General features: G+C 36.7%; 5 protein-coding genes across 15 annotated transcripts; all 5 read right to left on the bottom strand.

Moving 5' to 3' along the window:
• Nucleotides 1-153: 153 nt before the first annotated feature.
• On the bottom strand, nt 154-4,228 carry LOC103869555 (histone deacetylase 15). 2 transcript variants are annotated; one of them, XM_009147635.3, is made up of 18 exons: nt 4,080-4,228; nt 3,722-3,881; nt 3,437-3,631; nt 3,204-3,306; nt 3,050-3,114; nt 2,869-2,944; nt 2,720-2,784; nt 2,558-2,613; nt 2,318-2,441; nt 2,086-2,211; nt 1,917-1,967; nt 1,728-1,796; nt 1,448-1,556; nt 1,181-1,260; nt 979-1,061; nt 854-899; nt 593-770; nt 154-508 (listed from the first exon to the last, which is right to left on the bottom strand). In XM_009147635.3, exons 2-18 carry the CDS (start codon nt 3,836-3,838, stop codon nt 414-416), a joined length of 1,638 nt encoding a protein of 545 aa, XP_009145883.2. In that variant the 5' UTR covers nt 3,839-3,881; nt 4,080-4,228; the 3' UTR covers nt 154-413. The 2 variants fall into 2 exon arrangements, with proteins under 2 accessions (XP_009145883.2, XP_009145884.2); XM_009147636.3 differs by having other exon boundaries at nt 3,722-3,876; nt 4,080-4,212.
• Nucleotides 4,229-8,258: 4,030 nt separating this feature from the next.
• LOC108872024 lies at nt 8,259-9,924 on the bottom strand. Its single transcript, XM_018659239.2, has one exon. It carries the CDS (start codon nt 8,574-8,576, stop codon nt 8,415-8,417), a length of 162 nt encoding a protein of 53 aa, XP_018514755.1. The 5' UTR covers nt 8,577-9,924; the 3' UTR covers nt 8,259-8,414.
• A 6,535-nt stretch (nt 9,925-16,459) lies between these two features.
• Nucleotides 16,460-20,534, bottom strand: LOC108872027. Of its 10 annotated transcripts, none has more exons than XM_033291185.1 (8): nt 19,964-20,534; nt 19,804-19,892; nt 19,420-19,529; nt 19,304-19,334; nt 19,194-19,233; nt 18,844-18,959; nt 18,578-18,720; nt 16,460-18,497 (listed from the first exon to the last, which is right to left on the bottom strand). In XM_033291185.1, exon 8 carries the CDS (start codon nt 18,113-18,115, stop codon nt 16,685-16,687), a length of 1,431 nt encoding a protein of 476 aa, XP_033147076.1. In that variant the 5' UTR covers nt 18,116-18,497; nt 18,578-18,720; nt 18,844-18,959; nt 19,194-19,233; nt 19,304-19,334; nt 19,420-19,529; nt 19,804-19,892; nt 19,964-20,534; the 3' UTR covers nt 16,460-16,684. The 10 variants fall into 10 exon arrangements, with proteins under 10 accessions (XP_033147076.1, XP_033147072.1, XP_033147073.1 ...); XM_033291181.1 differs by having other exon boundaries at nt 19,304-19,339; XM_033291182.1 differs by having other exon boundaries at nt 18,844-18,924; nt 19,194-19,334.
• A 271-nt stretch (nt 20,535-20,805) lies between these two features.
• LOC103869557 lies at nt 20,806-21,490 on the bottom strand. The gene is made up of 2 exons (XM_009147639.3): nt 21,262-21,490; nt 20,806-21,177 (listed from the first exon to the last, which is right to left on the bottom strand). Exons 1-2 carry the CDS (start codon nt 21,436-21,438, stop codon nt 21,082-21,084), a joined length of 273 nt encoding a protein of 90 aa, XP_009145887.1. The 5' UTR covers nt 21,439-21,490; the 3' UTR covers nt 20,806-21,081.
• An 84-nt stretch (nt 21,491-21,574) lies between these two features.
• Nucleotides 21,575-25,992, bottom strand: LOC103869558 (carbon catabolite repressor protein 4 homolog 3). Its single transcript, XM_009147640.3, has 14 exons — nt 25,585-25,992; nt 25,195-25,364; nt 25,035-25,100; nt 24,810-24,862; nt 24,631-24,712; nt 24,460-24,546; nt 24,155-24,247; nt 24,037-24,069; nt 23,834-23,946; nt 23,589-23,700; nt 23,416-23,501; nt 23,245-23,329; nt 23,060-23,162; nt 21,575-21,729 (listed from the first exon to the last, which is right to left on the bottom strand). Exons 1-13 carry the CDS (start codon nt 25,895-25,897, stop codon nt 23,103-23,105), a joined length of 1,353 nt encoding a protein of 450 aa, XP_009145888.1. The 5' UTR covers nt 25,898-25,992; the 3' UTR covers nt 21,575-21,729; nt 23,060-23,102.
• Between the last annotated feature and the right edge of the window lie 1,362 nt (nt 25,993-27,354).

The raw sequence follows: 27,354 nt of genomic DNA on the forward strand, positions 1-27,354 counted from the left end.
GGCTAAACCAAGGTTTTAGTAAATAGCGGCTAGTGGTGGTTGACTTTTGATTCAATTACTTAACAGAAATTTATTAATTTTTAACTCGAATTTTTAAGGGAATATAAAGCGTTCAGATTTGTACATTTTTTTCATTCTATTATATAACAAAAATACTCAAATTGTGGATTCGTAATCTCGGGTAAGCAGTTATTATAGGCAGATGTTTGTTAGATACTCAGATAATCCAAAGGAGCAGCACGAGCTCCATAATACAATTCTTTCTGCCACTTAAAGCTAAAGAAATACTCAACAGAATCGAGACATCTAGATCAGTCATAGCATTCTCGTGGTACTAAAAGACTTTTGAGTTAGAATACAATTGCTACGAGGGATTAAGAAGATTGTGTTCTACCATCTTTTTCAGCTTGAAGTCATATACGAGCAGATAGAAACCTGTACATAAACTTCTTCCTTCCCCATTTCCACCAAGTGGGAACCCGAACCAGCTTCCTTTTCACCTGGTTCTCTGTAAAACCAGGTGAGAGATTTTATTAGGAGAAAAGTGCAATGAAGAAGGATGCAGTTATTGTATATGGGAAGGATCACTCACTTTTGTTTTCGATCAGACGTGTTTCCCACTCTGAGAGTAATTTGGAGTAGGCGGTAGCAAGTGATGGCCAGAACTTCATTTGGATATTCATTACTTCAATAACAGTTTCCAAGCCGGCTTTTGAAGGCGTGGTAGCTATAGGCAAGTCATCGTTCTCAGAATTTTCACCCAGAAGCACCTTTGTAATAAATGAAGAGGGATCATGAATAAACGTTTTGTCTCCATGTTGAAACATATGGAGATTGAAAAATAGAGACTAACCTTGATCACTGCTGTAGCAGAAGAAGAGATGGAGCGAAGATTGTAGCTGCAAATAATGACCAAAGGAAAAAAAAAAGCTTTAAAAGCTGCCACTTGAAAACAAGAGATTATTCAGAAACAAGTACCCGCCCTCGAGAATAACAAGCATTTTCCCACCGCAGATATCACCCAACATCTGTGTCATTCTAGAATAACCAGCTGGAGTTACCTGAAAATGAGAGTAATATTGATCTCTTAAAACCAATATTGAAATGGCTCTGATGAGGTGCACCAGTCAATATTGATTACAGAAGCTGTCAAGAAAAGACGGTAGAATATAAGACTTACATCACAGCATCCTAATGGGTCTCCTCTAGCCGCATCAAACCCAGCTGATACGATGACGAAATCTGGAGAAAATGCAGAAGCTGCAAGGGGAAGGTCTCCAGTTAGAATTAGACTGAACAAAGAATGAATGCACATTCAGAAGATCGGTTCACTTCCTCAGCATATTAATCATCAACTAAGCCAAAGCCTAGTTTATGGAAACCAAATATTTGTAAAGTCTAGAATTGAAACAAACTCAAAAGGGTAAAGCAGAACACGAATCTGTACCTATGGGTAGAACCACATGCTGAAAGGCATAGATGTAGTCTTTATCACCAACTCCACCACAACTCCATGGAACATTTACACAATAACCTTCAGCACCATTTGTACCAACCTGCACCACATAATCAATTATTAGTAACTTTTGCTCTCTTACACTTCAATAGATGTCAAAACAAGAGAGTAAAATTAACACCACACAATACAAACTAAAAAAAACTAATATAAATGGATATTGTTGCGGCAACTAAGTCTACTAAGGAATACAACAGAACGGCACACGTACCTCATCAGCAGCTCCAGTACCAGGATAAAAGTTTCCCCCTTCATGCCTGTGCAAGGAAATGTACAATACCTATACCATTGTTCCCAATAATTAGTGTAGGAAACGTCAATTCACAAAAATGATTTACTGCATCAAACACTACAAGAACTAATGAGAAGACATCCATAGAATTAGATTAGGGATGCTTACAGATTTGTTTTGCTCGAATATCTCTTGGGTTCCATTTCCATGATGGACATCCTGCAACAATGGAGAAAATATATTCATATTTAGCCTAAACACATGATGCAAATAACAAGAACTAAGAAGTTTATAGTTCTACAAAACCACCAAGCATTGAGTTATCAGCTGACATTACCCAGTCCACAATCAGCACCTTCCTTGCCCCTGCTGCCTGAGCTACTAATGCAGCAACAGCTGCATTATTGTGAAGGCAAAACCCCATAGCATGTTTGATGCCAGCATGGTGACCAGGAGGTCTCACCTGACTCAATCAAACATTTCTTACAGCTGAAATGGTGTAATTACAATTTCAAGCATATATGTAGTAGCAGCTTTGAATTATAAAATTATGGTGAATGTTGACATACCAAAGCGAATCCATTTTTAACACGGCCAGAGTAAATTTCTGTAGCAAGGTCAGCGCATAAACCAGCTGCAAGTCTAGCAGCACGTGCTGAATACTCATTAGCATATGTATCAGTGGTGAAGTAGCTGCCAGACATTGGGAAAACAAGATGAGCAGTGAGAGCAAAAATAAACCAAACAAATCAGGTAAACAAGCATGTTTTTGCATGCTGAAGACTGAACGGTTACAGGTAAATTCAAACCTGTAGAGAAGCTGGCTTGTGATATTAACAGCGTCAACAAGCTCTGAAGTGTGGACCTTAAAAATGAAACATATAAACCAGTTAATGACTTGTTTGTGAAATAAACGAACTATACTCGCAGTTGGAGATGTCTCTAAGACAAAATAAGTAGCAGCAGCTCACCATCTGGAGCTCTTGTTTCGTGATCTCCCTTGCATGAATAGGCAAGCATCTTCCAGGAAAGACGCCTGCAAGTTTTGAAATGTGGTCAACCCAAAATTACTTTCAACGGTATTGATATGATATATGCGGATGACAATAAACCAATGTACCAGCTGTGGCAAGACTAGCAGCTATAGCTCGAAGACGATCAGGTCTCTCGGGATGTGGTTGTGCCTTCACTTCGAACTTATTAAACCATACCATCAACACACGTTAAAATTGAAACACTTGCAAGGAGATAAACAAATCGTACAGATTTCTCAGGAAACTAAAACAGTAACAGAGTCTTACTTCAGAGTGTAGCAACATTCTCTCGTCGAAACCAACAGCTGTTGAGCTAGTTGCAGATGAGCTTCCTGAGATCAAGATAAAAGAGACGTTGAGCATTTCTAGAGTTACTTGAAATTAGATAATGTTCTCCAAGTTAGACCAAGTTAACACCTACCTCCACATTTCTCTTCGACTTCGGCGAGACCAGTGTCTTTGAAAAACGGAGATGCTAAGTATCCATGCCTCAGGATGCCAGATTCCTTGTGCTCACCACATATCTGCATCAAGGAATCAACTTTAGTGATGTTTAGCCAATACACATTGTGCACATACGTATGCAGACAATTGGTAATGATAAGAGCAGCAAAAAAAACAGTATTCAAACATGAAAAAGGAAGGACAACATACATGACAATGGACCATATCACCAGGATTCGACATAGTGCAATTGACGCAACACCATTTCACAAACTCAACGGGCATCATCTGCTGCTGCAAAGGCTCCCAATCACTATCATCCTCCTCATCTTCTTCATTCAGCAATGCATCTGCATCGTAGATATCCTGAAACGTCATCTCTCCTCTTGAAACCCTAGCTCTTTTCTGCACAGTACATTGACAGACACATCAACCACCAAAATAATCCGTGAGCGGCAATACATCAAGAGAGGAAAGTCAATGATTTAAACACACGGTTGATGAAACCCCATTGTCTCCATTGCTAAGCTCATCGAGGTGAGTTTCTTCACCACCGTTGGCATGTTTTCTCTTTGAACCGTCACAGGAACTGTCGAGAGTTTCTACAACCATTGTTACCTCAGCAGTGACTGAAACTACTAACCAGCAATCTTCGCTGTGCCACAATAAAAGTAAAAAGAGAGCTTTTTTAATTAATGTGGACAGCTAAATAAAAAAACCGAACCTAATGTAAGAAAACTCTTCACGGCTACGAAAAAAGAACTAACCTTGTGTATCTTCCAAATCGATCTCCTATATATATTGATAGTCAACAATCTAATTTTCACTACAGAGAGAAAGCAAACTTTTTTACCTGAAGAACCTCCGGCGAAGCGATGTACCGGGGAGGCTGCGTCGGGAGCGTGACTTTACGAGCTACCACGGTGGCGCAACGGGGCAGAAGAGAGAGACAGTCTGAGAGATTTAAAGAGACGAGGACGATGTCTTGTTACATCTAAGATTATTTGGGCTAAATAACACTGTTGAGCTAAACGATGATGATCCAATAGGAGAAAGGCCCAAGCCCATTATCGAATACGAAGTCGAAGACAGCTAATTAATTTGTTTTTTTTTTTTTTTTAAAAAGAAATTAATTTGAAAAAAAAAAAAATTAATTTGTTTTTTCACTCGTTTTATAACGATTTTTTGTTTTTTGGGTAAGTATTTAGCATTTTTTTCCATGGTTTTGGGTGACTAAAAAAAAGGATTTTTAACATAAAAGCCCCCCAATTAAGTTTATTTCGGGTTAAAACCCCTCAATTAGTGATTCAGTGAATAAACCCCTCAAGCTACTTTCCTTAACGATTCGACCCCTCCGTCTACGGTGATGTTAAAAGCGTCGTTAAGTACAAAACGCAGTGGTTCATTTATGAAAAAAACGTCAAAGCTTTTTTATTTCTTCTTCTTCTCGTTCTAAAATCCCCAAATCAAAAGTTTTAGGGTTCTTGTAAGTTCTCTCCAATACTTTTCCATTATTATTCTATATATCGTTTTAGTAAGTAGATAATATTTCGGTTCATGTTTTCAAATTGTAGTTCTTATGTTTTAACCTAGGATGTGTCAATATTGATCAGCGACAATTGTGTTGACATAAAAAATAAAAGAGATCCGGGAAGAAGATTCTATCTATGTGGAGCTTTCTTTAGTACAGGCCATGTGCTTAAGTGGGTAGATGAAACTCATACGGAAAAATTTGGTGCCTTGGCTAAGAAACAATCTATGATGGCTATGTTCGTTTAATTATGGGATTCCAGCAGTAGCATCAATTAAACCTGTAATGACAGAAACACATAACACAGGTGAAGCACGTTAACTGATTCGAGCAGTAGTGGATCAAGGCTTTCAATGGACGCAACGTTTATGAAACAAACATGGCCGGTAAAGAAAGAACTGATGGTGCTTCACTGATGGAGCTGAAGCAATACTTTCTTGATATGAAAAGACATAAGCAAGATTATTGATGTCGGCTTGGAGAGTATTAGAGCTAAGTGTTAGAAGTGTTGTTGGTTTCTTTTTTGGTGTCGCTTCTTGTTGCTGTTGGTATCATCTCGTCATATTGTGCCTTAATTGGAGTCATGTGTTTACATTTTGTCATTTTGTCTTCAAGTTATTAAGTCATAAAAACACAGAAGTAATATAAGACATATTTTATGACCCTAACTTGTAAGACAAGTAACTGGATCAAGAAGAGCTTTATTATCAATCACATGTAGAAAATCTTTAGACTCAGATGATGAGAATGCGCAAGGGGTTGGATCAAAGGGACTAAAGCATTTGGTTTCATCGCGTGTGATGTCTTCTAACGATACTGAGTTCGCCAAAACAACAATGACAAGATGCATTACCGCACAAAAGATACAAAACTAGCTAAAATATACATATATTATTAAGAGAAGATACATACCTAGACCAGTTTGAATTCACGCTCTTTTTCACTTCCTCATAAGCATCAATTTTAACGGTTTTCATCTTCTCTAGATTTTTCTCAAAGACATGCTTATTGTAAGCTCTTGCACACTTCCAAAATAGCTTATGTAGAGGATCAGCTGAGCCATGCCTTTTCTTCAAGTTGGCAAAGATATGCCTTGCACACATTCTATGCTCCACATAAGGAAGCACATTTTTGATGGCATGAATCAAACCTTTTTGCTGGTCCGAAGATAATGCTAAACCGTTTCCAAGATCTAAATCTAAGTCTTCTCGCAGTAACTCCATGAACCACTCCCAATACACCTTGTTTTCCACAGGAACAAGAGCCCAAGCAATGATGAACATCTGGTCATTCGGATCCCTTCCTACTGCAGTCAATAATTGCCCTTTCATTCGTCCTTTTAAGAATGTTCCATCCAAGTGAATGATACACCGACAAGCACTCTTCCAACCAACTTTTTGAGACTCGAAACAAGTATAAAACTTCTCAAAAACTCTCTCTTTTGTACCTAATATTACCGTCGAGCCAGGATTTGTCTTCTTGAGTTCTTCGACATAGTCATACATCCTTGTAAACTGCTCAGCATACTCATCACTGATAATGTGCAACATCATTTGCCTTGCACTCTGACATTTTGTCTTAGGAACACGAAGACCTTTAAGAGCCAACCGCTGCATTATTTGGTCAGCTTTAAGGTTTGGGTTTGTCCTAAACTCGTTTAGAAAATCAGCAGCTATCTTTGGAGCAGTGTAGAGAGCAACAGTTCCTGTAGGGTAGCAAGAATGAGTACCTTTGTATGATCTAACAACCATATTAGGTGATCTACTATTGATCGATGCATATAGCCTCCATGAGCATCCATCAGCTACACACTTTGCTGCTACTTTCTTCCTCTCTGATCTCTGAAAACGGACATTGACCCTCTCTTTCACTGCATACTTTTCTATTGTCTCTCTACACTTAGCTTGTGAAATAAATTCTTGACCAACTCGAAACTCAACTTTGCCTTCATCATCATCTGAGTCTTCACTTTCAACATAATCGTCCTTGTAAAAGTCAGTCCATTCATCATCACTCTTCGGTTCTTCTTCCTCTTCATCTCCTCCAATGAGAACATCATCGAGATAAGGATCATCACCTCTTACAACAAAAAGATTTATGCTTTCCAGTTCAGTTGTGGTGTTCACCATCTCCACCACATCTGTATCACAACATACATCCTTCCTACTCTGATCTACTATTCCAGACTGGAAATAAGAGAACTTATCCATGTTCTCTGGAAAACCGCCACTAGCAATCATACTTTGAATCATTCTGAAAGTTGGTTCTTCAAACTCAATCCTACAACATCTTGTTTCGCCACCATTGTATGTTCCATCTGCTGCCCAGTATCCTCCAACGTGTAAACGAATATGAATTTTTCTGTTTACAAAAAAAAAATTCAAACCCATCAAACACACATAATCAAACCAATAATAAATCACAAAAACCCATATAAATTCGAGATATAAGCAAGTCAAACTTACCTATTCATCTTCCAGCGACCACTGAATCAACTCTTTCACTTTCACTTTCGTTTTCAAACTCACAGGAACTAAGCTCCTCGTTTTCAACTCTCGCACCAGATTCAAACTCACCCCCTCTCGAACTCAGTCTCTCTCGAGTTCTCACAAGAACCAAACGAAACTCAAAACCCTTCTCTTTTGCAAATTAGGGTTCATCATTCTAAGCTGTCGACTTTGAGAATTTTTTACGTGACTTGATTTTCAAGTTGGAAGGGTTAAACTACATGATATTCTAATTAAAAATCGTGTTGTTTATTTACAAATCGTGTTGTTTTATGCCTATCCAAATACGTAGCGTTTAACTTTGACGGAAAACCTAACGGAGGGTTTAATTCCCTAAGGAAAGTCACTTAAGCGTTTTATTTATTAAATCATTAATTGAGGGGTTTTAACCCGAAACAAAATTAATTAGGGGGCTTTTACATTAAAAACCCAAAAAAAAATTGATGGTTATAACTAAAATATTTCAAGTTTTATAAAAATTATGAGATTTATATTTTATATTTTGATTAAAAAACTTTAGCAAAACATTTAGAATCTTACATGAGTTCATTTTGAATATGATATAATATAATAATAATACAAATCACAGTTTTCAAATTGAATGATTTAAAATATATTTTTGAATAACATACATTTTTTTATTTAAACGCAAATCAATCCAATTCTCATTGACTTGGTTTGTGCGACATTCACATTCTACGTGGCTATACCAAAGAACAATTTTTGCTATGGTGTGGCGCTACTCGTACTTGTGAAGAACTGGCCTATCAACCTAGCCTATGCGTCGCATGTTTTGTTACTTCTCCGATAATAATCTTGCAAATATGGATGCTCACTGGCGAGAATGTTCTTGGACAGAACAAAATCATGCCAGCCTCGCAAATTACTTCCATTTAAAAAGGAACATGCCTAGTGGCTAGCATATTTAATGTAGCTAAGGTACTACAATTAAAACTAACAGAACAAAATATCATCAAATAATTTAGTACTCCGATCAGCATAATGTCGCATGTTCTATATATTGTTTTATTTTTTTGTGCACACGTATACAGTTGGCAAGAACAAGAATATAAATATACAACACACCCGCACGGATGTAAACTTTAACTCTATATATACATGCGTACAAATGTGTGTGATGATGAGAGGATCACTCGTGTGCACAAAGAAGCATAGTAATACATTTCCCAATGATGTAGAACTTTCCTTTCTTCTTGTTCAGAAACTTCCCAACTCCTCTCGGTGAACAAGACTTCTTTTTCTTTTCCAAATTCTTCACTGCCTCCTCCCTCATTGTTTGTTGTGTTTTCATAACAAGCTTTTGTTAGTAATTGATGATTGTGTGATGTTCTTAAAGTGTATTTTTTAAAAGGAAGCGAAGGTGCATCGTTTATATTGAGAAAGAGATAAGGAGGAAGTATTCCCCACCATTGGTTTGGGACACTTCAGTGAAACAACCCAAAAACAAAGGCCAGTTGTTGAGTGTGACCGACTATCTTCCCATTATGGTTGAAAATATTTGACGTATTGTTTTCATGTCTCCTTTCAATTCAAAGACTCATCATCGGTACAGATGTTTGTGATGGATTTACCCAGTTATCTTAATTAGAACATGAACTTATGTATTCGTTTACGACAATGACATACATTTCTATTTATGATCAAGATTATACCCATTTTAATATATATATCTTTATACCAGTTGAAACTTCAAATATATTCATATTAAAAGCATCTTTATTGGAGGTTCATCATATGAATGTTTTAGGTTCATCTTTATTGGAGGTTCATCATATGTATACAATAATATACCTATTATATTATGTGTATTTCAAACCACAAAAACTCACTTCAAATCTCTTATTTAAGAAATTTTTGAAATGAGTTTCTTATGTTTTTGAAATATCCACAACACTATTTCATCCATATATATATTTTTAATAGATTTTGAGAATCTTTGTGAGAACTTCCTACTATTGATGTTCTGAAACAGTACGACTGAATATTATCATAGTTCTATCATATTAACACATTGAAATGTTACAAGGTTGACCAAAAACGAGAAACTGTGAAAATCAAGAACGTAAATTACTATAGTTTTCAAAAGAAACGTATCAACTCTTTTTTTTTTTTCTAAACGTACCAACTCTACTATCCAGCTATTATGATTTTTGGCATTAATCTCTGCAGGTCATCGATAGTCATTCAAATCCATGACGAATTGAGGTCAAATCAGTCTTCCTAACAGTGCGGACAGCTCATTTCGAGTAAATCGCCAGGGTCCTCAAAGCATGTTCACAATCATAATCGTTTTGTTTTTTATTGAACTGAACCACATACACACTTCTCATTTAAACTATCATAGTTTTTTTGGAGAAAGGGCTTGTTAAACTATCATAGTTGAAGCCAATAAAGAATGAACAGAACGTAGTAACGTAGAATATATATGTAATTTTCTTTCTTTCCACGATGCAATATAACTGTATGCAGAAACTATATTATATACAAGTTATTGGCTTATTATTTTTTTTTGGTGGAGTTTAGTAAGAATATAAGTTTTGGAATATCCGGCGGTCTCTTTCAAATAAAAGTGCGACTTTAAGCAAAATGTTGCTTACAGTATCTTCGGTGCGAGTTCTGTTTATTCCTTTTTATCCTTTAAACAATTTTTGGTTTCGACTATAGTGATAAGACTCGAACTATTTGTGAAATCATTTTTTCTTGACGGCAACTGAACGTATCTGTTTTATATGAGAGCAGGGCCGTGCCTGAATGGAGGCAAGTCAAGCATGTGCTTGGGGCCTTAGGTAAACTAAGTATTTAAAGGGCCAATAGTTTGACTAGTTCTTCCCTAGATCTGTTGGCTACAACAGCATTTTGTAGTTTTAAAGGTGAGAAGTTCGATTCTTCCTCAATGTAAGATAAGAATAGATTTTAAATTCCCATTAATTCATTGTAACATGGCCATATTATTATTTTGTGCTTGGAGCCCATGAAATGTCAGGCACGGCCCTGTATGAGAGTGTCAAATTTAGTGGTTTCATTTTCCATAAAAAGTGGGAAATCACATGGGAGAGTTTTATACATTTTCCAACGTAGGAAGTGAAATGTCGAATCCATCACATCTTTATCATACTCAGTGAGAAAGTAAACAAACCAGATTAGGATTCTTTATAATGCACGAAAGGGCAATGTGTAGGGGATGCACCGTGCACGTGAAGGCCATGCAGACAAGACAGTCCTTGCCGGTTGATTGTTACCTATTTCCTTTCTTTCGAAAATACTAAATACAACCTTAATTTGTGAGACAATGACTTTGGTTTTTCGACATTGTTTTCCTATTTTCTTCGTTCCATTTGCGGTCCATAAAGTAGTTATATATGTAGGGAAATATACTCACTGGCTTTACGTTTTTTTTTTTCACTTGCCAACTTACTGGCTTTAGTCACATTTTTCTTCTTTTTTTTTTTTTTATAAAAAGAAGGGTTTCATTTTTATAGATTTTTACCTTTTGAAATCTATAGTGATGGTGGGTTAGAATTTCATTGATCTTCGTTATGACTAGGGGCTTTATCCCCGCGCAAGCGCGGGGTCATAAACGTTGTTACTCTATCTCATTGTGATGTGATGCCGTGTTTGTGAAGTTTTTATTTTGTTGTCATTGATTTTCCAAGATGTGATAAAGGAGGCAGATAACATATTAGTTTTTTGTGGTAAGCGATTGAAGGCCTCTCTGTAACCATTAGCTCTAACGACTTGTACTTATTGTGAAACGTACAAAATAACTAACCTAGAAAAAAAATAAAAATGCTCTTCCTCTTGAGATTTCTGAATCGACATCAAAAGCATCCTTAAATGTTTTGCACACCATTTCTTACCTTAAAAAAAAAGTGGAATAAGAAAAAATAAATACAACAGCATATTGGAGCTAATGTTCACACAGTAAGCACAAAAGAAAAAATAATGTACCTTGATACCAAAAGCAAGGAAGTACAGAGAGCAGTGAGGCTGCTCCTAAGTTATTTGAAGCAACATGCAAAGACACGTTGAAGATATATCATGTCTTTCCACACTGTCTATAATGCTGTCAACGCCTTGGTCATGCCCTTGTCTTGATGTATGTATCCAAGCCTCGTAGCTTATGAGTGTATGTTGTAGTCTAATTTACTTGGGAACCTTAAAGTGCATATTCAAGTAACAGTACCACCTTTTTACTCTATTCACTCAAAATTAGTCAGTTAAAAAAATATCATTACTTAAACCTGTTACAAATTGATATATAACCTAAGCTGTGTTTCACTTCAGCAATCTAATTGTACTACAAAAAGTTTTGCATCTCTACATTACAACACCAAACAAACTTCACAATGTGCTCCTCAAATCCTTGTTCCACAAACGTCACCGAGATAGAATAGCAGATAATGGGTCTTCTGTTCATACCAGAGCATAATCGATGGTCATCAAAGCATTGTACGTTTTCCCTCATTGGCCGGCTGTGGCAGGTGAAGAAACTGTAGTCCGGCTGATTAAATTGCAGATGCTCAGGCCAATTATTTGCAGCTTGTTGCAAGGAAGATAGCTTGTGGCACTCTTGCCTCTTGAGCTCTGCTTTGGTTCCACAGAGATACTTTGAGCTTATAAGATGTGACTCCAAAAGTAGGCACCAGTAGCTTTAGGGATGGTTAGGTCTCACTACAACCAAGGAACCTGCTTGAACAAATAGACAACACAATGTAAGAGATCTTTCTAGGTTGTGACAATCAGACATACATATTATACTGATAACATCGAAAGCTTATGTTACTACTTCCGTTGAGGAGGTGTTGCTGAGAGAGAGTGGATAGTTAGAAAGTAGTCATCAACGTGTTATAATGTTGGACAAACAGTTATTGGGTACCTAAATACCAACAAATTAAAAGATCACCGTTTCACACACACATATATATATATATATTTCAAAGATAACAACCTCCAGCCCCAAGAGAAGGTTTGCAGATTGAAAGAGAAGCGACATAAAATACTCCAAGCATTTAAAAAAAATGATCGAATTTTTAGGGTGTCAGTAAAAAATTACCTTATGCAAAGATTTGTGATGTCAATGGATAACAGTGCGTGCCGATCATTTTTTTGAATCAACCAAACTACTATATCATCTCTGTTTTGGTAAATCTCTACTTTCTTAATTTAAAAGAAAGAAACGTCAAAAGAAGACACATATGCGTCACAGGCCAGAACAAAACGTGAGAATGAACTTAACAAACTTGGCTGTTCGTGAGTGAAGCACCTGCGGTTGGACCAAATCCAGAAACTATGTTCAGAACACCAGGAGGAAGACCTGCCTATCATATATTTCAAGAAACATACTTAAGGCTTTTATTTTAGTAGCAAAAATGGTAAGTAGAACGTGAAAGGAACGAAACATTGATTACTTCAAAAAAAAAGCTTACTGACATAAAACCAGTGAGAGGAGTTTGTTCAGCGGTTTTGAGGACAATGGTGTTACCACAAGTAAGAGCAAGACCAACTTTCCAAGCAAACATCAGAAGCGGAAAGTTCCATTGAATGATCTGTCCAGCAACGCATATCGGTTCATGCAGTGTCTGGACGTGATAGTTTCCATTGGCTGGAATTTTTTTTTTTTTTTTTTTTGAATGAATGTAAAATTTATTCAAGCAAAAAAACTTTTTACATCAAGTGCATCTGTTTTTGATTATATACTCCTATCCAAAACCAATGAAAAAAATAATTCTATCTCTTTCTTCTTTATGGTGGGTCTGAAACAAGCCTTGTACCAAACCAAGTTCTCAGTCCCTTCTCCAAATATTCCTGGCCTTGTGCTTTAACTGCCAAAAGTTGAAGCCTAATGGTTTTATCAACCAGTTTACTTAACAGTCTCGCATCTTTCGGTTCTTCTCCATGCCTTCTTGCATTTCTCTCCCACCATATGTTATGAAGAGCAGCTTGAAAAGAGTATCTTAAGAGGAACATCTCCGTAGCTGGATAGGCCGAACCAGATATTATCTCCACTATATCATCCCACACTGCAGTGAATCTCTCCTTTAGAATTCCTTTGACTAAACATTCCCACACAGCCAAAGAATATGGGCAGCTGAAAAAGAGATGTTGACAGGTCTCTTGAACTTCATGACAAAGAACACACTCCGTGTTTATCAATGCATTCCAAGCTTGCATTTTATCCCCTGTGTGCATCCTGTTTCTCATTGCAATCCATGTCATAAAAGAGTACTTTGGAGTGGCCTGAGAAAACCACACTCCACGACTCCAAGTACAGACTTCTCTTCTTACTCTCAACCGCATCCATGTCTTTTTTGATGAGAAAGTAGCCCCATATTTATCATCTGCACTTCTCCACAAAGGAACATCATCCATGTCTTGTGCACTCCCACTTCTCAGCTTGTCAATCTCATCCTCTATCTCATTTAAAATTCTCACTCGATGTCTTCTCCGTCTATGAGTTCTCAGAACATCTGCTACAGTTGCTGTATTCTCTATACCAATAGCAATAAATCCCCGATCACCCATTACCTCCTTTAAACAACCAAGCTGACACCACGTTTCATACCAAAACGATGTGTGCTTCCCATTCCCAACCTCCTTTCTAATAAAATCTCTTGCAAACTCCCTCATTTTTAAAAGCTTCTTCCACATCCATGATCCCAAACTTGTATTCAAAGAGGTCGACCAGAAAGATCCCTTCCTTATCAAGTAACAATGAACCCATTTCACCCAAAGCGAGGCTTTAGATGATGATAATCTCCATATGAGCTTCAGACAGTGGACTTTATTCACTTCTTTGAGAGATCTTATTCCCAAACCACCCTCATTCTTAGGAAAACACAAGTCTTTCCAACTGACCTTCGCTTTTGTAGTTTTTAAGTCAGGTCCCGACCATAAGAATGCCGCACACAAACGCTCTATCTCCTTTAAACAACTGCTTGGCAATCTGAAAGCTGCTAGCCAAAAGTTTGTTAAGCTCATAATAACAGAGGTGATCAATTGAAGTCGACCAGCATGCGAGAGAAAACGACCCGTCCAGGATCTCATCCTCTTCTTTATCTTCTCTACTAAAGGTAAGTAATCACTGACTGTCATTCTCCTTGTAAGCAGAGGAAGCCCTAGGTATCGAACCGGCAGTTTCCCCGAAGCAAACGGGAAGCTGGTAAGAATATCTGATTCCTGCACTTCCGTAATACCAGCAGTATAGAGAGTAGACTTTTCTAAACTGATCTTTAAACCCGACATTCCTGCAAACTCTTCAAAGATTCGGAGAATGCCTTCAATTGATCGCTTAGTTCCATCTGTGAAGACCAATAAGTCATCAGCGAAACACAAATGTGTTAGCTGGATATTCTGACACCGAGGATGATAGCTTATTTCCTTCCTCTCTGCAGCTTTGTCTAGCATTTGCGACAAAACGTTCATGCACACAACAAATAGATAAGGAGACAGAGCACACCCTTGCCTCAATCCTCTTTTACTCTGAAAAAAGCCAGCTAACTCCCCATTAACTTGCACAAAGAAAGATGGAGTACATACACAAAGCTCAATCCAGTGTATGAACTGCTCCGGCATATCAAAAGCTCGCAATGTATTCAAAAGAAAAGGCCAGTGTACAGAGTCAAAGGCTTTTGCTATGTCAATCTTCATTGCGCACCTTGGCGATATATCCTCTCTATGATAATCTTTAACTATTTCAGTAGCTAATAAGAGGTTCTCTACCAGCAACCTATCTTTCACAAACGCCGACTGATTATAAGAGATGCATTGAGGGAGAGTACCTTTAAGACGATTCGCAATGATTTTTGAGATGACTTTGTAGAGAACATTACAGCAGGAAATGGGCCTATAGTCTCTCATTTCCATTGCTTCATCCTTCTTCGGAATGAGAGCTAGAATTGTAGTACCCTTTGCTGAAAAAAGAATGCACTGCTGTAGTGAAATCTTTTGAGATAATGCTCCAAGATGCCTTGAAAAATTCTGCAGTGAATCCATCAGGCCCTGGCGATTTCCCACTTGGCATCTTGAAGAGAACATCTCTTATCTCCTCATCAGTTACCTGTTTTATGAGTGAACTCTTCTCTACTTCACTACATCGAAAACCGATAATTCTCTGCATTTCTTCCACTGATTTCCCTTGTAACCCTTCCGGCACACAGGCTAAGAACTCCGAAAAGAACCGCTCAGCTTCTTGCTTAATATCCTCTTGAGAGTTTACCAACTGTCCTGAAGGACATCTGATTTCTTTAATAGCATTTCTTGTCTCCCTTATTTTGACTGCATTATGGAATACTCTGTTATTCTTATCCCCCACCTGCAGCCAATGAAGTTTTGATCTCTGCTTCAACAATTTTTCCTCAATGGCTGAGACCCTTTGCCATCTCTCTGCTGCTTGCAACTCTCTTTGAATATTAACATGCGTAGGCTGCTTTAAAGTTTCTTCCTGCCTCTCGCATAATTCCTGATACGCTTCTTTAACTTTCTTCGTTAGATCTCCCAATTTCTTCTTGCTAAGAGAACGTATCAGCGGCTTGAGGCCTTTTAATGTTTTGGAGAATCGAAAAAGCGCAGAAGTTGATTGAAACAACGGCTGCTTATCTTTCCAGAAATCTCCCACTGCTTGTAGAAATTCTGGCATCTCCGCAACTGCATTTGTGAACTTAAACGGCCTACGCTTCCCAATTGCTTCAGATTTCAGATGAAATCTTCCCCTGAGATGGTCGGAACATCCTCCAGCTTCAAATACACAGTATGCCTGAGTTCTCTTATGTAGCCATGCTTCGTTTACCAGTATGCGATCTAGTTTCTTGCATACAATACCTTCATCTCTTCTATTACACCATGTGAATTTAGGACCCTGATAACTCATATCCGTGAAATGGCAATGCTGGACCACACTTTCAAACTCTTTCATGCCCGCTGTCATAACCCCTGCTTCTTGATAATTTGAGTGCTCTGCTACCTCCAAAATCTCATTGAAATATCCCATTATTATCCACTCTTTGTTTCTGAACATTGCTGAATCTTGATGTGATTTTATATCCTCCCATAACTCTTTCCTTTGCTCTGCTATGTTCTCTGCATATACAAAAGAACAGAAGAATTCTTCTTGCTCTCCCTCCAAAAGAACTGATACTGTAATTATTTGGCTTGACTTGAAAACCGGAGTGACTCGAACTTGAGGACTCCAAAGAACCCAGATCCTTCCTTTCCTACTAAACTCATAATTATTTACAAACGACCATCCCCTACAAACTGACTCAACGATTTCAGCAGCTTTCCCTTCCTTCACCCTTGTTTCCAGTAAACATCCAAACTGAAACTCTTTATTCCTTATCCAATTTTGGACCACCGTTTGTTTTGATTGCTTGTTGAACCCCCTTATGTTCCAAAAGAAACCAGTCATTGGGAAGATTTTTTGGTACCTCTTCTTCCTGTATTTCCAGGATTCCGTTTTCCATTATCAACTGCATTAACCGTAGATATGGTCCTGTGATTTGTCTTCGAATTTCTCGGAATAGACTGTCTCAGAACAGAGCTCTCTTCTTTCTCGACCCTGTGTTCACCATCTTCCCTTATCTCTTTTTCCTTCCTTTTTTCAATAACTTCTATCTCATTCTCTTCATTCCGCAACTCAGTACCCTCCATTACTTTCTCTACTACATCTTCATTCTGATTCTCAGGCTTCTCAGTTTCTTCCAGATCACTCAGCACCGAAAATCTAGAAGCTGTTCTTACCTGCTCAAATGTCGTCTCCTTCAGCCTACCACTACTACTCTTACCGGGTGAAATTTGTAACCATTGCTCCTCTATCTGCCCCTCTTCTATCTCCTCTACTTCCCCATTTTGGTTTTGCATATCCAATTTTCTCACTTCAACTTCCTGTGTACTATTATCTCCTGCATTCTTTTCACTCTCCTTTTGCTCTTCTATAGCAAGCTGTGCTAACTCTTTCGCTTTCTCCTGTACAGTTTCAACATTTTCTCCATTCTTATTTATCAGGCACACTTTCTCTTCATGCCCCCATCTACTACATTTATTGCAGCGCTTCGGTAACCAGGGATAGATAAACTCCACCATGAAAGACTCCCCATTCTTTGTGAAATTAATCTTCTCTGGCAGCTCTTTTGTGAGATCCACATTCACAAAGATTTTTGCCATCTTGAAATTTGAGCAAGAAGCTGTTTCTGGATGTAGCCTTACTGGGAAACCTGCCACACTCACAATGAAACTAAGCCCTTCCCAAGAAAACATATGCATTGGAACTCCTTTTAGATGAACCCATAATGGAATTGATTTCACTTCAGGTTTCTCTTCTAACTCCTCTGGAACCCATTTAGTGATCACCATAGGAACGTTGCCAATGTTCCACATACATCTTCTCAAGACCTTTGCTCTCACCATAGGGTTTGAGACACGTAATTTGATTGTTGTTTCATCTATCACCTGAACATCAATCACCTGCTTTCGATCTCCATACGACCATATCTTGTTCACTACCGCATGAACCCGCGCTACATGAGGAGCAGTATCGAGAAATTTCCCAATCAGATAGTCCTCCCATAACGGATTCACGTTCTTGATTACCTCATCTGGTATCTCTACACTCTTCTGCCCTTCCGATTCAATGATCTCAATATCGTATTTCCTCAAGACCTTCCTTTCCTGCACAACCTCCACCCACGAACTCTTCTTTGGAACTCTCGATTCAACTTCCCCAGCTTTCCCCGATCCCTTTCCCAATTCCTCAATCACAGTAACCTCTTCCTGAAGAACCCCGATCTTCGCCGGTGAACCTGATCGATCCGGCGGCTTCGCCAGATCCATCTCCATCGAAACCCAAGTTCGTCTTCGAAATCGCCTTCAGTATCGCCTTACTCAAAACGGTGCGTATCCGTCAGCTCTCCATTTCTTAACCAGCTCCAGTGAATTTTTCAATCAGTTCTTTTGGCTGGAATTGTTAGTCCATGAATCTTATCCGCCCCTCCTACACATCAAAGAAAAACTTACCAACAAAAGCAAGAAAATTTGATAGTATTCTCAAGATTTTGATGTATATACCAGCATCATTACAAAACAAACCGGCGATCATTGCAATCTCTGCGGTTTTGGCTTGATCATAAGTATTCCCATTGCCACATGTGTCTAGAGCTGCGAGCTCTTCGCTGTGTTTCTCAACCAAATATGTGAATCTCAGCATTATCTTTGACTTTTCCTGAAATTCAAACAAAGATAAGTCCACATCACATTAAATTTCATAGCTTTCAAGATCAAAAACATTATATAGTATTATACATAAGCAATCATCTAAGGCCAAGCTCCTTCATCAATGGACTTCCTTGCAGCTTTCATTGCCCGGTTGATATCTTCAGCATCGCCTTCAGCTACGTTCGCAATGACTTCCTTTGTGCGTGTATCAAGAGCTGGGAAGGTCTTACCTAAACCCAATTAAAAAATCAAACATTAGTGCTCAAGGAACTAAAATTTCAAGCGTCAATATTTTTCCTTGCTATTCCTCCGTTTCTGAACAAAGCATTTTTTAAAATGAAAACTTTACTCACCAGAAGCAGCGCCTACGAAGTTCCCATTGTTAAGGAATTGTGTGTAAGAAAATTGAACCGATGGGATTATGATTTCTTCAGCTGCAGAGGAGGTTCCAAATCACCGTACGATTTTCCTTTTAATGTAACAAATTCTCCATATAACCGAAGTGTTTTAATACATCATAGCCACATATTCACATATTAAAGAATCTAACTTCCGGTCTACTTTACAACAACAACTTTTTCTGCTTTATTGTTGTACCCTACTAAACACTAAATGTCAACTAATCCAAGAAGCAGCAATGAACACCTTAACGCACTTAAAATCTAAAAGACCAAAGAACACACAGATTCCAAAGGAGTCGAACCTGAGCTTGAGAAGTCTCGATTCACCGTCTTGCGATAGCTCTGATAGCACGCCCTGACTTTATCACTTTCTATTTCTCAAAGGAGACTGAAAAACGTTGGTGAGACATACCTATATCTCCATAGTTGCAATCAATGGACCTCTGAGCTGCACAATAATTATGTAAGAAAAAAACTTTTGTCCTTAAAGAAACTGAGATCAAAAAGAGGCAAATAAGATGTCCTTACATCAGACTGCTTGATTTCACACAGGGTGCTGGGCATAGATTGGTTTTTGATAGATAAATTACCGTCGTCCAACAGTGAATACATGGCCTCTCATGGTACAGTGTGGGGTTCTGAAATTACATAAAAAAAACACTGGGACAGTTAGACACAGAAGTATTGTAGTCAATAAATAAAAAAGTCTCGGACATAACAGCATAGTTCTGTCGGAAAAATATAAAAGAACCAAACATGAAGCCAACTGAACTCGTTGGGCATGAACTGAAAGACCAAACCTTCAACAAAAAAGTATTACACGCACTGCACACTGCTAAACCTTAAAGGCGCAACTCGCAGACTATTAGATCAAACCAATAAAAAAACTATCACTGATGAAACTTGACCCACCTGAGAATACTGAGAAAGTAGCTTCGCCCATGGAGCCTTAGCTCGCTTCTTCCCCGCCTTCGAGTTCTCACCATCCGTCACCACTTCACCTAAATCCACAAAAACAGTAGATATGATAATTAATCAGGGAAAAATCGTGAGACAGACCACCAAACCAAACCTGCTATTGTAGGTGTCTCCAAGACATCGGCTTCAGGTTTTGTGTCGGCTTCAGGATAGATCTCCATCACAGGCACATCAGTTTAAACAGGTTTCTCCGCATCCATCAGGTAATCAGAGGATCCAAGCTCCGACTCTCCAGATTCCGATCCAGGATCCGAAACCGGTCCTTGATTCTCAACCAGAACCTCACTGCCGATGAAGACCCTGCTGGTTCCGCCGCCGCCGCCTAAACTATTAAAAAATCAAAAATCAGATTCGAAACCAAAAAAAAAAAGAAAGAAACTCAGATTCGGACAAGAACAAACATACAAATTCAATAGCGGCATCGATCTTAACCTTAGGTCGCTTGGTAGGGGGTGGAGATGATGAAGACGGTTCAGGGGATGAAGAAGAAGAACAGAAACGCTTGAAAGCCGAAGAGGTACGTCTCGTCTCCACGATATCCCAAGAAATCATAAACATATGTATTTATTATTTAATAACGAAACCAAACTGAAATAACCAAACCAGACATGAATTATGGGACCCACAAACATAAAGGAGTCGCTGACGTGGATAGCTTTAGGAGAGACTAAACTGTGGCATTATAATATAGATTAGTGGACAATCATCAAGAGTAGTTTTATATTAACCTGAAATATTTACACTTGGAGGTATATCCAACCATATCCTTGAAAACCTCTCTAAATTTTGGCGTAGTAACTAGTAACCAACTGAAAAACAAACGTTTCGTATAAATAACACATCAAGCGACTCTTGTTAGAAGATTTTCGTTATGGAGTAGAAACAGTCATAGAAGATTATTGATCTGGATCGACCAACTACAGGATTCTTATGAAATAATAGTTCGTACATTTCACTTCAGTTTAAGACTTTATTCTTTAAAAGAAAAACCACTGAAACCCTTGCAAAACCCAAGGACATAGTATTCGCAGTTTATCTGGTCCATCATGGTATAGATATTTTAAACCGAAGTCAATAGAAATTTCTCACACCGCCAACCAAACCAAACCAAAAATTAGAGCAAAAGAAAAAGAGTAAAAAAGGAGAGAACAAGAAAGAATCTCGTCTGGGCATTTCATCGAACACTTTGAGTGCATACTCCCCCACGCAAAGCTAACCCGAATCTTCGCTGATGTGACCGAGATTCTCTTCTTCTTGTCTTTTCTTCATGTCCTTCTCGTATTGCCTTAACGCTTCCTCCATCTTCATCTGCGTAAAACCCAAAAGTTTCAAGAAGAAAAAAAATGTAAAAAACCAGTAAAGCTTAGTCGAGCACAAGGAGAAGAAACAGACCTTGTAGCTAACTTCGACGCGGTGCATTACGTAGAATCCGAGAGTCCCACCGAGAAGTGTTCCAGCTATGATCCGTGCGTAAGCCCATGTCATCGAGCTCAGCGCCATTTCCTCTGCTTTCTTCTTTTCCTTCCTCTGATTACAGTATGCAACAACACTGTATGATCTCGTTTTCATTTACATGAACCAGATAAAACAACGGTACCGGGTGGTTCAATTCTATCTTATGGTTTGTTTTTTTGGTATGTCGCAAATAACTTGGATCCGGTTCGGTTCGATTCGGTTCAGATTCAGAATAATTAATTAAGAAATAAAGGAAAATATATTGGTCTAAATCAAATAAACGGAGAAAGGATTATCCTGGTTTATTTTACATTAAATTATTGACCGAGAAGTCGGTTTGATTTCGTACCATATCCGGTTATTTCGGAACGCTTGTACTTATAAATCTATTATCATAAACAAATACTAGATTTTGACCCGTGCAACGGGTGTTTGTTTTCACTTTTCTATACATAAATTATTGTTATAGAATATAAGTGGTATATATTTTTAATGTTAATCATATACTTAAATATTTATATAACTATTTCAAATACAATAATTTTATAATTTACATGTTATAACTAATTTATTGTTTAAACCGTATGTATTTACCACTTCTTATTATATATTTATCTTATTGTATTTGCATTTAGTTATTAAGCAAATTAATATATTCATGAGAAAATATATTTAAAAATTATTTTGTATTTAATTTATGCTAAATTCTGAGCCGTCTTTTAAAACTGGATTTCTTTTTACCAATATTTTTATGCTTATTCATTTTAGATAATTTATTATTGTATATATAAAAGTCTAAGATTTTTTAATTTTTAGACATGTATTGTATAGTTTGTTAATTTTAAGCTGTTCTATCATCATATTATATTTTAAATAAATATTTTATATTTATGAAAATAAAATTTATAATTTTATCAATTGAATATAATTTTATCATATTTATTTTAGTATAATAATTATAGTTTAACATGATCATGACTATAAAGTAGATAAAATATGATATAATTTATTTATTTTCATTTTTAAACGATAACTTAAAATACATTAAATTACTGTTTAAATATTTTTACAAAGATTTATTAGAATTTTTAAAATATAATATATATATATATTATATTTAAAATAAAACTATATTATGATTAAAATAGTTACAAAGATTTTATATTATTAACTTTTAAGAAATACATGTTAATTTTTATACATGTATTATATAATTTGATAATGTCAACCCATCTTGCCAACATATTAGATTTTATTTTTGAACATAAATATTTTATAATTACGAAAATAAAATATATAAATATATAAATTTAATACAATTTTATTATATTTAGCTTAATATAATAATTTTATTTTAATATGATTGATTATGATTATATAATAAATAAAATATTATAGATTTTTTATTTTAAATTTTATATAACTGAATATATTAATGTATAATAATATTTTAAACTAATTTAGAAATTAGCAAAAATATTTCAATATAATTTCAAAAATGAAGATCATGTTAAAATCTTTTTTAACAGATTTGTTAGAATTTTAAAATAAATATATTTATATTTAAAATAAAAAGATATCAAAAGATATTATGATTAAAATATTTTAAAAATTTTATTTATTATTAGTCTAAACTAAAATATAATATGAATTTCTATAAATAGGTCCATTAGATCCATTTTTTTTTAAAATCACACATGAATCATAGTTGTGACTTCTATTTTAATATATAAGATGTAAACCGTAAGCAATCTAAGCTGGTTTCAGAAGTCATCAAATCAACCATTCGGTTCAAAGAAAAATTCAGAAACCAATGCCAAGTGATCGCTACCCAACTCCTGCAAACCCAAAGACGAACAAGACTACATGATTAGGCCATTGTATCAGTAACAAAACTATAGTGTTAGTAACAAAACTTACTTGACAAGGAAGGCCTCTGGTTCTGCAGAGGACATCAATGGGAAGTGTATCAAGAACTCTTGCAGGTGCAATGCCATCTGAATACCTGTATCAGACACATATATGTGTTTCAAGTTAATCCATCCACCAGCTATTATATTATTTAGTTTATTTAAAAATGTTATACTATACCAGAGGTAATCAACCGTTCCAAGAAATTTGGAGTGGTATGAGGTTGCTAGAGGTTCACCAGTAGAGTCCCTTGTATTTGTTGAACCCTGGCGTGTACCATGACCATGATCACTAAAGGCGCTTTTATCTCGCAATTTATTGTCATGTATTAGTAAAAGCTTTGTGTGTATTACCTTAACTGATGCGTATGAGCTGTTGAGTTTCAACGGGTGCACAGCCCAGTACGAGTTCTCTTGGCCTGTCGCAAGACGGATCTCTTCGTTGGTCCAAGAGCTACTTAAGCATCTGAAACCAATGAGTATCAAAAAGTGTTTTAAGACTTACAAAGACCTCATCTCAAGAGAACATAATAGATATTTTACAACGCAGACACCATTTACTGTAGAGCCTATTGAAATCTTTAAGAAAATGAGCTTACCTGTTTATGGAAGTTATTGTATTACTAGGTTTGCCTCCTGCCTCAAGAACTTGGTTAGGAAGACGATTTCTCTGCCCAGACAGCTCCCTTTTGTCATGTTTCATGATATTCAGCTGTTTGATAGAAACATTGTCAGACCAAAGAAACTATAACCGGGTATATGAGTGGTTTGTCTGAAGCAAGACTGTAGATGTTTTTCATACCTCAGAGGACGCCAAGAAGTTGTACAATGGACTCTGCTCGTGATTAGATAACATCAAACACTGAGATGAACAAATACAGAATACCAAAGTGAAAGCGTTTATTTGAAAAAGTATGTACCTGCGGTAAGCTATTGTAATCTCCGCCTAGAACAATAGGAATATCACCCCATTTCTTAGAGAGTAAGTGAGCCTTTGAGCAGAGCGAACGGATCTATCAATCAAGATGCAAGAATAAGCGCATATATATATTAACAAATAGGAACTCAAGTTAACAACACAAAGCTATGAGTTCACGTTTTGTGAACACATGCTAATTAAACATCTCTCGACTTCAAGCTACATGAACCAATCAACATTTTGTAAACTTTATGACAGTCAAATTGTTCGATTAGTTCATCTATCAATTGAACAGTGGACACTCACCTGACCAAGCTTCACATCTCCTCTACTTGGATTATAAAGCACGTGAATGTTACCCACCAGTAGCCTTCTTGACTTAGACTTCCTCAGCTAATAGAAACGCCAAAAAAACTAGATCAATCACCTACGCACATACATAAAAAGTTATATAAAGAAATAAGAAAGAATTGCTACCTCGAGAACAGAAAGCTGTGCAACGTTATCACGCATCCCAAACTGGCTAAATTCAATGTTTTCCCTCTCCAAAACCCGAAACCTTTGTCAAAAAGAAGAACATATAACCAACCTTTGACAATGCTGAGTTCGTTTTCTTCACAGTGAAACAGATTTGAGTCAAGGCAGACTTTGCTTACCTGTCGGCCTTCCAAAACATTGCGCATCCATCAATGTTATCTCCAGTTCGCCGCTGCCATTGCAAAGCTTATATTTTGTACTAGTCCTTCTAAAGAAACAAAACTTTGCTGAGGTAAACGAAACCAACCATCGATTTTTTTTTTAACATCTCATGCCACTCATTTTTTAATCAACAAAAGCAAATCTCATTGATATGGTACACAACAGAGGTAATACAAGCAAACCTTGTAGGAGCCAGCATATCCAGCTTTCTCCATCATGCTGAATAGATCGAAATACTTGTCTACTTCCTACAATGATCGATCCGCATCAAAAGCAGAACATGAGTGTCTTAACCCAACATAACTCCTCCTTGTCAAGAGAAAGAAGGAAAGTTTATGTTACCTGCATACAGATTATGTCTGGTCTGAGACGAATGAGTTCCTCGCATATCAACCTTTTGCGGTAACCCCACTTGAGGTAAGGAAACGAGACGTTGGAGTACAAATCTTTGTGATATGATGAGTTTCTATCTCCCAGTATGTTGTATGACACGACAGTGAATCTGTCTGAATCTATGTTTACCACACAAATACACAAGTCAAAAACAAAGTGTTCTCCCCTGTTTCACATGCTTCATGTGAAAACGTACATGGTCCAACAAAAAACATAAACGTTTGGAATCTCGAGAACGAAAAGCTAAACCGTTCCCAAATCTTGGTGCCTCAGTTCATGAATATTTGAATATATTAGCTCTGATGAATACGAATAATAATAAGATCATCCTACGCATACCTTCGGACACGGTAGAGGTATCCGAATCAATCCAGTCACGAGCAATCCGTGAAGTAGGCATTTGATCGGCATGTCGACGCCGAGGAAGAGGGTTGTACCATCGACGGCTGTACGAGCGGTTTGACGAATCGTTATGATCGGACGGTCCAGATGTGGAGGAGCAGGACACGAGGAAGCTCGCATCGCCAGAGGATGGAAAAGAGACAGATGACGATAAATGATGAGAGCGGTGAAATCCAGACGAAAGGTGACCACCAATGGAGATTCGAGAAGCTCCGGTTGGCCGTGACCAAGAACAAGCCACGCTACGCATTTTTGGGTTTTGTGGCGAGAGATTGAAAACCACACACTAGCAACCGCTTGGCGCCCTATTGATAATATCTTTTATTACAAGTTTCTTGTCAAAACAGACAAAAGACATATCGGTTTTATTTACTCTCCTCCCAAAGCCCATTATCAGGCCCTAATAAAAAAAAAAATTCAACAACCCTAATAAATACTCCCTCCAATTTTTTTATATATGACGTTTTAAAAAAAAAATTTTGTTCTAAATTATTTGACGTTTTCAATTTTCTATGTAAAATTTATTACTAATTAATACTAGATGATCAATGATATTATAATTTTTATTTTATTATTGGTTAAATTGTGCTTAGATAAACAATTAATAATGTTTTTGTTTAGAAATTAAATGTTTTTTAATCTATGTGCACAATCCTAAAGCGTCGTATATAAAAAAACAGAGGGAGTATTATTCAACTCGTTTAATCAAGAAAGTAAAATCATTGCAGAGTTTTTTCCAATTATTTCGTAAATTCACACCAAAGAAGAAGTTACACATCAAAATCATTCAACCAAACACGAAGAAAATTTGGGAAAAAAAAAGAAGAAGATGACAATAACAAGAATATAACCAAACCTAATCAGTTGACAACTTGATGTACTTCTACAACTTACCACAACCTTTTTTTTTTTTGGTAACAATGTTAAGAAAAATTTACCACAACCTATTCAAACTTTGCTTATAATATTACACCCAAGAACAAAAAAACTTGCTTATAATATGACTACCAAACGGTGAGACAAAAAAAAATGGTTGATGAATACTAATTTATTTGTATTTTGCGACAATACGGTGTGACAAAACTAAACAAATCAATATTGTGTTTGTATTTTATGTCTAGAATACTGATTTTTTCAAGCATGCCTACCTAAAGCACCAATGATACTGTAGACGTTTCTTTTTTGCAATCTCCTTGAAAACTCTAGTATTATTTCGTCATGCATTATAATGTTTTTAAGTTTTATGTAGAGCTGGAAATTTGAATCATTGTCTGCGGACTTTGCTCCGTTTGATCCGCCGTAGAGCGGATACGGGTCGAACAATTTGAAATGTTTAAATTGCGAATGTGGATGCGGGTCGAGATTGTTTTGAGCGGGACAGGTGCGGGTCAGTCGAATTTAAGTCGCGGATATCCGCCAACCCATAAATTAAAAAAAAACATTTGAAAAAAAACATTTTTCGTAAAATATATAAAAAACAATAAATATTTATATAATTTTAATTAAAAATATATTATTTTAATAGTATTTTTTAAAAATAACTATTATATAAATTTAAAATAATTATTTATAATTAAAATAATTATTATTCTATAATTAAAAAATAATCATTTTTAATTAAAATAACTAATTTTAGTATAATTAATATTATCCGCGGATGGCGGAGCAGATATAGATATAAAAAATTTTGTTTGCGAATTATGCGGA

The sequence above is a fragment of the Brassica rapa genome, chromosome A05, assembly GCF_000309985.2.
Source record: "Brassica rapa cultivar Chiifu-401-42 chromosome A05, CAAS_Brap_v3.01, whole genome shotgun sequence".
Classification (NCBI taxonomy): Eukaryota; Viridiplantae; Streptophyta; class Magnoliopsida; order Brassicales; family Brassicaceae; genus Brassica; species Brassica rapa.

Coding starts and splice junctions, on each gene's coding strand:
- LOC103869555 (XM_009147635.3), bottom strand. CDS start 3,838: ATGGTTGTAGAAACTCTCGACAGTTCCTGTGACGGTTCAAAGAGAAAA. Junction 3,115..3,203: donor AGTCGAAGAGAAATGTGGAG/GTAGGTGTTAAC, acceptor TCTTGATCTCAG/GAAGCTCATCTGCAACTAGC. Junction 771..853: donor CTGCTACAGCAGTGATCAAG/GTTAGTCTCTAT, acceptor TTTATTACAAAG/GTGCTTCTGGGTGAAAATTC.
- LOC108872024 (XM_018659239.2), bottom strand. CDS start 8,576: ATGAAAACACAACAAACAATGAGGGAGGAGGCAGTGAAGAATTTGGAA.
- LOC108872027 (XM_033291184.1), bottom strand. CDS start 18,115: ATGGAGATGGATCTGGCGAAGCCGCCGGATCGATCAGGTTCACCGGCG.
- LOC103869557 (XM_009147639.3), bottom strand. CDS start 21,438: ATGAAAACGAGATCATACAGTGTTGTTGCATACTGTAATCAGAGGAAG. Junction 21,178..21,261: donor GCGTCGAAGTTAGCTACAAG/GTCTGTTTCTTC, acceptor GGTTTTACGCAG/ATGAAGATGGAGGAAGCGTT.
- LOC103869558 (XM_009147640.3), bottom strand. CDS start 25,897: ATGCGTAGCGTGGCTTGTTCTTGGTCACGGCCAACCGGAGCTTCTCGA. Junction 24,547..24,630: donor CACAGCTTTCTGTTCTCGAG/GTAGCAATTCTT, acceptor CGTTTCTATTAG/CTGAGGAAGTCTAAGTCAAG. Junction 23,701..23,833: donor ACAATAACTTCCATAAACAG/GTAAGCTCATTT, acceptor CATTGGTTTCAG/ATGCTTAAGTAGCTCTTGGA.